Genomic DNA, 13,563 nt, shown 5'->3' with positions numbered 1-13,563 from the left:
ACCGTACTGTCAAAAGGTTAGAGGGTGTGGCCCATAAGACAGGGACTGGGCAGGAACTGTGCTTCAGGGCTGTGGAGAGTTTGGTCTAGCATTCTGTGCTATTACTTGCTTAAGCATCAGAGCGTTTTATGGATGGCTTGCTGTGGGCTGAGGCTTCAGTGAAGTGGATGAAAGTGTTTATGTTAACATAGGCTGCAAGGTCAGTGTTTGCAGACAGGAAGCCAGCAGGAGGACATCTGGGAAGCCTCAACACATGAGGACTTCTGAGTGATTCCGGGCTGAGGGTGATTTGGGACTGAGGAAAAGCACTGGCTTTGCATATAGGGTGCAACAGGGTGACCCCAGCTGATGACAGTCTTGTAAGTAAGAGACAGCATTCTGTTATTAAATGGAGAAAAAAAAAGTTACGTAAGTGTTAGGTACAGAACAAACACTGGAAGTAGGGGATCCCTGTGGTACCAGAGGGCAGAAGTATGGTGACTGACAGGTCAAGAAAAAAAAGATGAGGTACACGCTGGCATGTGTTTTGTATTTAAATAAACACATAGAGACAAGTTCTTAAAGATGATTGAATGATTGGCTGATTAAGCATCGGTATGCCTCTGGCTAGCACCTATCCAGCCTCTTAATTCCAATGCCCAAAGCACTCTCCATCTTTCTATTTTAAACATACCTCTAGTCTCTCCTCGTCCATGGTTCAAGGTAAACCTAAATCACATTTTGTACTTAATTAAGGTGAACCTGAGTTTCTGGACTTTGCATAAACTAGGCCTACTTGGTGGTACCATCCTTAGTTACTGTCCTTGTCCCTAAAATGATATGTGTCTTGTGGTTCACTTGCAACACAAGGGCAAACAACTATCCACTAATGTGATTTTTATCTTCAACTCATCAGTGAATAATTTCTAAATTATAAGTGCAATTGCAAAGAGTACTTTCTCTTATTTTCACTTTAAAGATACACTTAATTGCAACTTCTCTTTCAACTGATCTAGATTTGTTAAATCTAGTTTTCATAACACAGCAGAAATTAGCTTATAATAGTTTAGTATTTACATGGCTCATATGAATATAAAATAGTTTGATGTAGGTAGAGGGAATATTTTAGCTTTATTTTATGTAGCACTTTGCCTCTTCACTATTATTTACTAATTAGAAAATGACAGGAAAGCATCCCGTGTATTTATATTTGCCCCAGATGCATCCCTTCTCAAATGTCACATTAGGCAAACTAAGTCAGTCTCAAAAATATTAACAGTACATTTCCTTTCATTTGTGGATCTTAGATTTTATATAGACACATAAAGTCATGTATGTACACATGACACAAGGGAGAAGCAGAACTATTCAAGGCAGTTGTGCTCAACCCATGAGTTGCTACCCCTTGAGGTGTTGCAGAACAATTGGCTCTTAGGGTTACCTAAGAGCACCAGAAAACACAGGTTTTTACAGTATAATTTATAACAGTAGCAAAACTACAGTAACGAAGTAGCAGCAAAAATAATTTTATGGTTGGGGACACCTCCATATTAGGAACTGTATTAAAGGGTTGCAGCATTAAGAAGGTTTGGAACCACTGACCTAAGGAAAGAAGGTCATGGGAAGGGGGAGAGAAAAGGGGAAAAGAGGCCATGGAGAGGGAAAAACTTTATTATATTTTATATGAAAATGTCCTGTATACACTACTGTGTACAGTGAAGTCCATGGACACACACAGACATGAACACACACAATGCACACTCACTCATGCATGCACATGTGGGCACATACACAAGTATCTATAACAACAAGAACAAATCTGGGTCTATCTTATAAAAGCTCTCCATCAATCACATGGAGGTGTGTTTTCTGGCTTCCCTATATGACCAGGAACAATAGAGCCATTTTCTTTTATGTAGAATTTTTTCATAAGTAGACTCCAGGCACCCTTTTTCAAGGAAGTGATTATAATTTAATTTATATTACTGGAAATCTGGAGTGTGCTGAGAAGCTAAGGAAAACAAGTGCTGCTGGGGCTGGGGTTGGGAAGTGGCATCTCAGTACATTTTCAACAACAGAAATAGTAAAGGTGACAGTTGTTTCATAAACGTGACAAACAGACATGAGTTATAATCTGCAGGTTGACTGTTTCCAGATAGTCTCATGTATCAGATCAGTAGATGGGGACTGAGGTCCCTGAAAGCTTGTGGGAGAGAGGACTTCTTTGTGGTGAGGAGTTTACCTCCCTGCTGTGGTCCTAAGAGGAGAGAGAGAACCTCATAGGCATGACAGGCTGAAAGGACCTGGCTTGTGATATTTTTACAAAAGACCCTGAAATTAATAAATAGCTTATTTGCTATAATCAGTATTTCAATTTTCTAAATATTTAGAATTTGTCTAAAGCACAGTGTCAGCTCAGTCAGCATGCATCTGTGAGGCTCAGCCTGCCTCCTGCAAGCTCCTTGACTGTATACTTCTGGTCTATGTTGATCTCACTGTGATTAGGACAGTGGGTCTTAGAGAACCTGCTTCTGGGGCACACTAGAGCAGGGGTGATGCTTAGTGACAGCTCTACCTAGAGACAGGAGGCACATGAGTAATCACTCAGTGCTGAAAGAAGGGAGCATGGAAAGTAAGTGCTAAGGATTTCCCTTTGAAGGGTGGGAAAGTTCTAAAATTGTATTACAGTGATGATATCCAATGAATAAACATTAATATACAACCAATGTGTTTTAAATACATCAGTTTGTGGAATGTAAATTATATCTGTAATATAGTTAAAAACATTTAGATCATCATGGCCAAAAGCTAGATCAGGAAGGAAAAAAAAGGCAATGTGAGCAGGGGCTAGACCTGCAGGACATTATATTATCCTGTAAAGGTTGAAAATTTATTCAGCAATACTGAAAGCCAAGAAATCATTTTAAATAGAGAAGTGACATGGTATAGATTTCATTTTGAAAAGATAGCTCTGGCAGCAGAACAGAACAGAGCGAGGTACACTGTAAAGAGAACATTTAGGTGGTTTCAGAAGCAGAGTGGAAGGAGTGTGGGTGGCAAGGAAGGTGTGAAATTCAGAGGTGCTTTGGATTGGAGGTTGGCTGTGTAAGAGGAATTAGATACTTTTGGTCATAGCGAAAAGGTGAAGAGAAGTCCCTTGAATGGGATATGGAAGCCTGGAAATAGAGGGATGTGAAAGAACGGGGCAGGGGCAGAAAGTCCATAGCTCTTTTGACAATGTTTATCTTTGACAATGTTTATCAAGTACTTGGAAAACCCAAGAGGGCAGCAAATGAAGACAGCTGGAGTGCAGGAGGGAGGGCCAGTGCTTGGGACAGAGAGTTGAGAATCACCCATCCTGGGAATGCTGTTATTGAGGAGATGGTGTGAATGGAAAGGCCACTCCAGAACTTAGAGGTCAGGAGCAGAGAGCTGTAGTCATCTCAGGATGAACGATTGTGGGCTATCTTGGAAAAATAATTTCATCATGCAGGGAACCATGAATCAGTAGCTGAGAGATGGTGATCTCAGACACTTCTTTCCATTGGCTGCTCTCTTATCAGCTGCTGGAAGTGTGTGCCAGACTTCAGGGGAGGTTTTCAGTTCTTAGGGTGGGTGAAACAAGCTATATTATGTTGAATGATATAACAAGGAAGGCTTGAAAAAGTCTGTTCAACTACCCATTTCTTATCAAAAGCTGCAAGGAAACATCATCTCACTCTCATTAGAATGGTTGTTAGAAACAACAACAAACTGACAAATGGTGGTGATGCAGAAAAAGAGGCAATCTTGTGCTATGCTTGGGGATGCAATTTAGTGTATTACAGAGAACAGAGTGATGAAGTCTCTGCCCTCAGATTTCATTGTCCCACTTCTGGCGATGTAGCCAAAAGGAAGCACACTAACCATATGGAAGAAAAGCCTGCATGTCCATGTCTAACACAGAGCTGTGACTGGATGAACAAAGGAAACAGGAGATGCACACAGCTGCAGACAGTGAACTGCTACTTGACTCTACAGAATGAAACCCTGGCATTTGCAGCAAGCTAGATGGAAACGGATAACTCTATGTTAAGTGAAATAAGCCAGAGACATGGAGATGAGCACAGTGTGCTCCCTTTCATATACTGAGGCTTTAAAAAGGTAGCATGAACACAGAACAATGGTTTCTAGATTTGGGTATTAGGAGGGTGAAGGTGGAGAAAGACGGCTCTACTACATTAGCCTAGTGTGTATATATACAATTAGTACAGGCTAAGAATATAGGGCAACACATTTTCAAGACCCTCTTTCTTACAGTTCTCAATCAGTCCTTGCTTGCTTGCCCTCTGGCAAAAAAAATTTAAAAAAAGATAAAAATTCAGATTTTTAGATGAAAAGGCAACATTTAATTAAGATAGCACCTATGTGATAGCTGGGATAAATGCTATTTTCTAAGACACGTCTTATCCCCACCCTCCATAAAGTATTGCTATTTGTAAATATTTTCCCATAAAATAAGCTCCAGAATAATGCTGCAGCTCTTATAATTCCTCATTTGGCATAGGATGTAAATGAAATCTGTACATTGACTCTGGAAGTTGTGTGCAGTCCCACGGTGGGACTTGTGGGCCATAGGGTGTTTTTTTCCATCTCTACTTGTCATAGGAACTTACTCCTGACTGTATTCTGGGTTATCATGCCTCAAGCCACAACATGGAATAGAAAGACTCAAAAGAAACAGGCCTTGATTCCTGGTCAGCTTCTAAGCTGCTATCTTGCCAGCCGGGACTCTACTTCTCTCAGCCTTATTGACCAACATATGTGCTGACAACCTGGGTCACAGAGCTGAGAACTGAACCGTACTGGTGAATTCCTGAAGGGGCTTTGGGAGGCCCCAAGCACTGTCCTGATATTTTCCTTCTTATGGCTCCTTGGGTGTCTCAATGCATATAAACACATTCTGCCTTCAATTACAAGTACACATTAAGAAAGACCAAAGACAGTATTAGTTTATTAAAAAATATTCTGCTTGTGTGGCTTCTAGAGAGCAATGACAGCAAAAATTTCCTGCTGTGACGTTGTTACACTACAGAGTACCTTAGGTAGTGGCTCTCAACTTTGACCGAATTGTGTAGGACCTCTGAAGAGTTCACAAAAATTCCTACTGGCTAGGTCACAGGTAGTTGAATGAAATGAGTTGGCCTGGGAAGGAGACCAAGGTGTCAGTGAAGACAAGCTATGTTCCACTGCACAGGATTATGTCCAAAACATTTTTGGGGTAGATGAGTGTATGTAAGGGGAAGCATGTGTATATGAAGGGTGCATGCATAAGTGTGCATATGTACACAGATGCAGGGAGTTAATCTTTGGTATAGTTCCTTAGGTACCATTCACCTTGCTTTTTGAGATAGGGTCTCCCATTGGCCTGGAGCTCACTGAGTAGTCTTGTTTAGCCAGTGAGTGCTAGGGAGCTGTGGAGATCTTCCTCCTCAGCTCCAGGATCACCAGGGTGCCCACCCACACCCAGATTTTTCTAGGGTCCTGTCAATAGAACTCATGTGCTCCTGCTTGCACAGCAAGCACCTTACTGATGGAGGTACCCCCCAATCTTCACAAAACCATTCAAAAGCGGTTGACAGGTGGTAGTGTTTTCAATTTAAAGGAAGAAAGAGAACCTATGAAGGAGTGAGTGACTTGGCCAGGGTTACACGGCTCATAACAGTAAAAGAAGAACTTCAGATTCTGAGCTGCTGGCTTGGGGATCTTTCTTGAATGACAGATGGGAAGAACAGAGGTTAGGGAAGGCAAAACAGGAGAGAAGCAATGTGGAAACAATCCTGCTCAGAGCACACCTAGCAGGTGTGCACACTCTGCTTTGAGTGCTCACCAGTCTTGTGGGTTAATTACCTGCACAATGCCAACTTTTTGATGGAGGGCAACTTTTCCTGTGGAGTCAGATATGAATAGAGCCTTTGTTAGAGCATAATTTAAAATTTGTAAACTTTTTAGAACACCTGGAGAATCAGTACTATACATCATTATCTGACTACAGGCACCTGCTGGCTTGTTACACATTAAATCCAAAGTGTGGCCTGGATCAAGGACAGGGAAAGAGAATTATCTGGATCATCTATGATCCTGAGAATGATTGACACAGGACAGGTGTGAGAAAGAGACAATGCCTGAAGCAGGAGGAGTTCCAGTGATAACAGGCTCTTAGCAACATACACAGCTAGAGAAAGAAGTTAATATTGACTGGTGTGTGTAGAGGAGAAGGTTGGTTAACATGTAAAGTTTTGAATAATCAATAACAGCATGGACCCTTTATAAAACATGTGAGGGGGGGTGAGTGATTCCATAGACTTTGCCTAATAATCTGAACAATAAAGTAAGAGGGATTAATTGTATATGTTAGAGCTTGTTGTCCCACTCTAAGCTTCTATCAGATGACATCTTTTCTGGTCTCAAGGAAGGAGAACCTTCTACAGTGGAGAGCAAGTCCCGATTCCAGTCAGGGAAGGAGAACAATCCTTCTCATTGTTAGGATTTTTCTGCATCACATTAACCAGTAGCCTTTGGAACATTTAAAATATTTCTCTTTGAATAATTTGTTAGAGTTGTTAATACTCTGTATTATACAACAGCTAGAAAATAGGACAAAAAATGCTTTTCTGCAAATGAGGATGGAATAATAGCTCACTTTTCAGACCCTCCATTTCACTAGGGGCCTTAGTCAACATATCCAACCCATAGAGCTTTGTAACACTTTGTAACACTCAAACCTGTGCTGAAGGATTGAACTGGGGTGGCAGTAGAAAGGGAGGACATTTCATTTTGCATGTGAAAAGGCAATTTATCAGAATGTCATTGCCCATTGCCACTGGAAGCAATGGCCAATTTCCATAAAGAGTGTGTGGAGGACCAACATGCAGCATGGAGTTGTTTTAACTTCTTGAAAGCTTATTTACTTTTATGAGAGCCTTCCTTACCTGCTCGGGATAGCCGTCCATACTCCTCTGCCCTTTGGTTTGAATTAAGCACCGTCCAGGCTGAGGTCCCCGAGTGGCCTGTGATGAGGGGATCTGGATGGGCAATGGCGACTGGAACTGCTGAATAGTTACTTTGTTGACGTTTCCTTCATATGGCTGCTGCTCCCGGCTGCGGTGCTGAAGGCTCTGTGACCCCATCAAGGTCTGAATGTGGCTGCCTGCCTGTGGAAAGCAGAATCATCAGGCCGGGTTCCCTATGATGTAAACGGAAGGCATCAGTGCAACTCAATGGGCAAGAGGTTGGAAGAAGATACTCCACGGGTGACAGGGCATCACAAGGCCTGGGAAGGATGACAAAGGAAAGGTAGGGTGTGCCCATGGGACTGGTGGAGAGGTTGATACTGGTGCAGATATCTGGTGGTTTGCCAAATATTGTTTTATTCCTGATTTTAAGGAAACAAAATGCATCTGAAAAGAATAGCAAAGCAAAAAAAGTTCACAGCTTAAAGATAAAGGGGAGTTCTAGTTGACATTTATCTTGAAACTAACCCAGAGAGGTATGTAAGCTCTTTAGCACTGGGGGACAACAATCCTGCTTCCTAAGGCAAAAACAGAGGCATTGCCTAAGTTCTATGACACGGGAGCACAGCAAGCTTGTTCAGAAGAGAATAATCAATATTTATTTATTTGTTACATTACTAGCTCAAGAGCATTAGAAAGGAATCATGTGATAAACACCTATAAGCAGCTGCCATGTGTGGGAAGGGAGGTGTACTGAGAACTAGCTGTGCACTTTCCTTTGTTTTAATGCTCTTAATGATTGTAGAAAAAAACACATAGTCAAGATGGAAAATCATCTTGAGGGAAATATTTTGTTGCATTCCAAACAAGAGGTAACTTGAAAAGAAATACTGTAAGTTATTAATTGGCAACGTGCAAAACAAAATAAACAACTGTGGGTTGTATTTCAGATGTCCAATTAGCTGCCTCAGCACTATGAACCATCTTCCAATTTCGTGAACATTAAAGATGTGTCCGTCATAGGGAACTGGAAGGAAAGGTGTGGGGTTTTAGCCTATACCAGTACAAGGTACAAAGAGTTACCCACACAACAGCGGTGACAGCATGAGAACCTCATGGACCCAGCTTGTATAACCTCAAAGGCAAATGCGTATTCCCCAGACTCATCTGTTCTCTTAGGAACCTTCAGAAACCTTGACACTTTCCTGCCAGTCCAGGAGATTGGAAGTCCTTATGGCAAAGTCAGCTCTTCTCTGCTGCCACAGGTTTTTCATCCTCTTGTTTGGTGGATGGAAGCTCTGGTAAGCCCAGGGCTCCATTCTGTGTTACATGTCAGAGAGAATACCTGAGGTCAGAGGAGGAAGGGTTGGTTTCTGCGTTCCTATCTTGTTCCGACCTTCATTGTTAAAGTGTTTGGCAACTTTGGCACCTTAATATATAATCTGCATGAGAAAATCAATAATGTCTGCTTGAAAGCTTCTCTGCTGATTAATTTGGAAATGACTCTTATCAAAGGTGAAATAGACTTCTCTATTCTGCAGAACTCTGAACTTTAGCTTACTTTTTTTTTTTTTTTTTTTTTTCCTGGTGTATTTTTCTTCTGTCATAACAGGCCAGCTTGAACTCAGGATTACATAGATGTTTGAATTGTTTCTGTATGGTTTATATGTATGTTTTCATGTGTGTATGTCCATGTGACAGCCAGAGGTTGACCCTGAGTATCTTCCTTAATTGTTCTCTCACTGAACCTGAAGCATATCGATTTGGCTAGGCTAGCTGGCCAGTGAGTTCCAGGCACTGTCAGCCTCTATTGCTCCAGTTGTGAGCTTATAATTATCCCTTATAACTGGATTTTTTTTTTTTTTTTTTTTTAGATTCTAGAGATCTGAACTCCTGCCTTTGTGGACACTTTTCCAACCAAGCCATCCCCCTCCCCCTATTTTTGAGCTTTTGAGGGCATGCCGCATATCCCACTTCTCAGTGAGTGGCACAGTCAGTGCAACTAATAAGCAATAGCTCCCATCCAAACATGTGGTGCTGGAGAGAGTCCCACAGGCCTCACATGTACTACCCCACTTAGTTTTCACAACGACGTTAAGAGGTGATTATCATCATCATCACCATCATCTGATTTTACAGAGGAGGAAACTAAGGTTATGCAACAGTATACAATGTTTCTAAGTAGTTCATATAACTTGGAAACTGTCAAACCAGCATTTCACAAAGCTGTCTACCAAAGGTCATCCTCTTGATTATGGTATTACACTGCAGCCTGGTCCCCATCATCAGTCAATGAGAACAGAAAGGGAACCATGCAGAGGAGCCACAGGGTCTGGCCGGAATTCACAGTAAGTTCGTTAGCAGCTCATGTATTGCCCACTCAGTGGATTAGGCCTGCAGGCTGTCTTAGGGGCCTTTAGAGAACAAAGCTTGTGTGCATGGAGAGGCAAGCAGTCACTCTGGAAGTGGCCCTGCTGCCCATCCACTGTCCTGGGCTGTGGGCGGTGGATGGCAACTTCAGCTGCAGAAAGCAAAGAACAAACACCTAATTGTGTAAATTAAGCAGACACAAGTGACAAGATACTTAGAGGGATGGTTGTGGCTCAAGGATGGGAAGCACACTTCTCGAAGGTGAGGAAGACAGTGATAGTGAGGTAGGCCACGCTGACAGAAACACACATGTCAGAGGCTGGGTTTGCTCAAGCAGGGGAGTTCAGGGAAGTAAGCCGTGTGCACACTGCCTCTCACTGTATGAGGAATGCAAACACAAAGGCTTCTGCAAAGACAGTGTGATATGTTTGGAATGACAAAAAGAAACAATGGCTTTGGTAATTTTGGAGCTTTCAAGGCAAAGCTGGAGAAAACCATCTATATTCCATAACAGAGTTGAAATATAGTATTTTCAAGTTGACCCCAAAACAAACTGTCAAGGTTTACAGGGGAAAAGTCTAATATCCTTAGAACTCAAGAAAGCAGAGAACACCAGAAAACAGAAAAGAACATTGATTTGATGCCAAATGCTATAGCTCACCCAAAATTCAGTCCTAAACAAATTGGGCTTCTTCTTCCTCTTCTTCAGTGTTTAGAAGGTTTATACAACATAAAAAAAAAAAAAACCAACAACAACAAAAAGCTGCCTGTCATGACTGAGGTAGTTTGGCTCACAATGTTCCTTCATACCTGAGCATGAAGCTGGAATATACCCTGGGATGCCTAGTTGGGCCTGAGTCTTACTAACCATCTTGGCTCTTGAACAACGGGAGTTTGCTTGGAAAATCAAACTCAGCTTTAAGGGGTGACAGCTCATGGCACCTAGGGTGCTCAAAAGGGCATGATTTATGTTCTGAACTTAAATAGCTGCTGAAGTACAATTCTTAATATCCAGAGGCCAAGAAGGGTGCACTCAAATGACCAGTGCTCAGTAGCCCCTTCCACCCAGGAACAATAAGACTCTTGCCTTCCCAGTGGGATGTAGGACTCCATGATAGTAAGGCATGTAGACCAGGGCCTCAGAGGAAATCACTGGGGAGCTGGACTTCCACCTCAGCCTAGTAATAGCAAGGAACTTCTGTCTGAGGTTTCAGTGAAGGTCAAAAGGGACACCTTTCTTTTTAAAAGCTTTATGTTGACTGATTGGCCTGCTCTTTGATCACCTCCCCCTGAGGGGGGAGCAGCCTTACCAGGCCACAGAAGAAGACAATGCAGCCATTATTCCTGATGTGATCTGATAGACTAAGATCAGAAGGAAGGAGAGGAGGACCTCCCCTATCAGTGGACGTGGGGAGGAGCATGCATGAAGAAAGGGGAGGTAGGGTGGGATCGGGAGGGGAGGAGGGAGGGGCTTATGGGGGGATACAAAATGAATAAAGTGTAATTAATAATAATAATAATAAAAGAAAGAAAAAAAGCTTTATGTTGAGATTGATTTTTATTTTATGAGTGTGTATGAGTGTTTTGGCTGCATGTGTGTCTGTGCACCATCAGATCCTCAGGCACTACACTTACAAATGGTTGTGAGCCACCACATGGATGCTGGGAACTGAACCTGAGTTCTCTGGAAGAGTTAGTGTTCTTAACCATCAAACCATCTCTCCATCTCCAATGCCTATCTTTCAATTTTCTCTTGATTACAAGTTACACCCAATCCTTCCTCAACTGAAACAGAATCAGAGAAAGCTAGCAAAATAGAAAGACCAAATTGGGATGGAGAGATAGCTTAGTCAATAAAGTGCTTGCCTTGCAAACAGGAGGACTGAGTTAATTCCTAGAATATGAGTTTACAAACCAGGACATGTTGGACATACTTTCTGTGGTGTATGCTTTCAATTTCAGCACTGAAGATGTGGAGACAGGGGCATTCCTGGATTTTCGGTTGAGTACCGGGACAGTAAGATACCCTGCCTCAAAACAACGTAACTACATGCACACACTATACCACACACACACACATACATGCACACACGCACATACCAATGCACACACATGCGCGCACGCACACACACACTCACACACACATTTCTATACACAGAGTTTTATAACAGAATATTAACATGTGCACATTTCAACAGGAAAATGGCTCCTTATACAATCAATAAATGTCTACATTGAGAAGATGACGGTGTTAGAATTATCTTCTTTTAAGGCAAACATCAAGTAAAAAAACCTCAATGACTGACTGTTCACACCCAATATACATGGATAGCAAAAGCCATCAGCAAAGAAATATAAAGCCTCAGTGACCAGAGACAGGCAGAAAGAAGAAACATATGGCTTTAGAGCTGAAAAGCATAGTGGTTGAAAATGAAAGCCTGGTTGCTAGAGAATCTTGGCATGAGGAAACAGAAAGCTTAGAATTAGGACCACAGAAATCATCCAGTCTGAATAACAGAGAAAGAACACACTGGAAAAATCTGAGAAAAGTCTCACAAACCTGTAGGACTACACAGTATTTTAGTAATCATGTCGTCGGAAAGAGGGTGGAGCTAAAATCTTACCAGAACAGAACTAAGCAGAAAATTCTCAACAGAAGAATACTGAATGGTGGAGAAAAACTTAGAAATGCTCAACATCCTTAGTCATCAGGGACATGTAAATCAAAACAACTCTGAGATTCTATCTTATACTGATCAGATGGCTAAGATAAAAAACTCAAATGACAATACATGTTGTGGAGAGGATGTGGAGAAAGGCAAACCATCCTCCATTGCTGGTAGGAGGGCAAACTTGTACAACCACTTTGAAAATCAATCTGGCGCTTTCTTAGAAAATTGGGAATAGTACTATTTCAAGATCCAGCTATACCACTTCTGGGCATATACCTGAAAGCTGCCTCACCATTCAACAAGGACATATGCTCAGCTGTGTTCATAGCAGCTTTATTTGTAATAGCCAAAATCTGGAAACAACCTAGATGTTCCTCAACGGAGGAACGGATACAGAAATTGTGGTACATCTACACAATGGAATACTACTCAGCTATTAAAAGCAAGGAAATCCTGAAATTTGCAGGTAAATGGATGGAACTAGAAAAGTCATCCTGAGTGAGGTAACACAGAAACAGAGACATGCATGTATACGGTCACTTATAAGTGGATATTAGCCATATAATATAGGATAGCTATATTGAAATCTATAGACCTAAAGAAGCTAAATATCAAGGAGGACCATAGGGAGGATGCTTAAATCTCATTCAGAATGGGAAACAGGATAGACACCAGAAATAGCAGAAGAGAGGAAACAGGATGGGAGCCTACTATAGAGGGTCCTCTGAAAGTTCCACCCAACAGGGGATCAAAGCAGATGCTGATACAGCCAAACTTTGGGCAGAGCACAGGAAGTCTTATGGAAGAAGGACACAGAGGGGACAGGAGCCCCACAAGGAGACCAACAAAGCTAAAAACCTGAAACCAGGTGGGCCTGCAGAGACTGATGCATCAACTGAGGATCATGCATGGAGAGGACCTATACCCCCTGCTCAGATGTGGCTGATTGGCAGCTCAGTCAAGGAGAGCAGGGGCTTCCTTTGTCATGTTGATTACTTGCCCCTGATCACAGAGGAAAGGGATACAGGTAGTCCTGATGAGACTTGATAAGCTATGGGCAGATGGCAGAGGAGGAGAACTCCCTCTTTCAGTTGACTAGGGGAAGGGGATGGGAGAAAAAGGGAGGGAGGGTGGGAGTGGGAGATGTTGAGGGAGGGGGCTTTAATCGGGATATATATGAATAAATTGTATAATAATAATAATAATAATAATAATAATAATAATAATAATAATATCCTACCAGAGGAAATAATACCCTGGGGCTGGGGAGATGCCTCAGCAGCTAAGATCACTTGGCCCCTGCAGTCCCCAGAATCCGCATCCTGTAACTCCAGCTCCAGGGGATCTGACACCCTCTTCTGGTCTCATGGGCTCTGCACACACACATAACTAAAAATAAAATAAATCTTAAAAAAAAAAAACTCCCCCCACTGAAACCTTGAAACTTGGTACCTGAGAAGGCTTAACAGGTTCAGGAAGCAGAGAAAAACAAGGTGCATGTGCAGACACAGCTGAATTTGATGACTAAAAGCTAAGGGCAAGCAAAACCT

General features: G+C 42.1%; 1 protein-coding gene across 1 annotated transcript in view; it reads right to left on the bottom strand.

Moving 5' to 3' along the window:
* Lrrc7 (leucine rich repeat containing 7) overlaps positions 1-13,563 on the bottom strand; it is a 680,756-nt gene that overhangs the window by 31,807 nt on the left and 635,386 nt on the right. Inside the window, exon 25 of the mRNA XM_055614269.1 lies at positions 6,951-7,172. Within this exon, the coding sequence (XP_055470244.1) occupies positions 6,951-7,172 (222 nt within the window). The remainder of the gene's footprint in view (positions 1-6,950; positions 7,173-13,563) is intronic.

Source organism: Psammomys obesus, unplaced genomic scaffold, assembly GCF_907164565.1.
Source record: "Psammomys obesus unplaced genomic scaffold, mPsaObe1.curated_primary_1811, whole genome shotgun sequence".
In the NCBI taxonomy this organism is placed as follows: Eukaryota; Metazoa; Chordata; class Mammalia; order Rodentia; family Muridae; genus Psammomys; species Psammomys obesus.
This window is presented reverse-complemented; position numbering and strand designations above follow the sequence as displayed.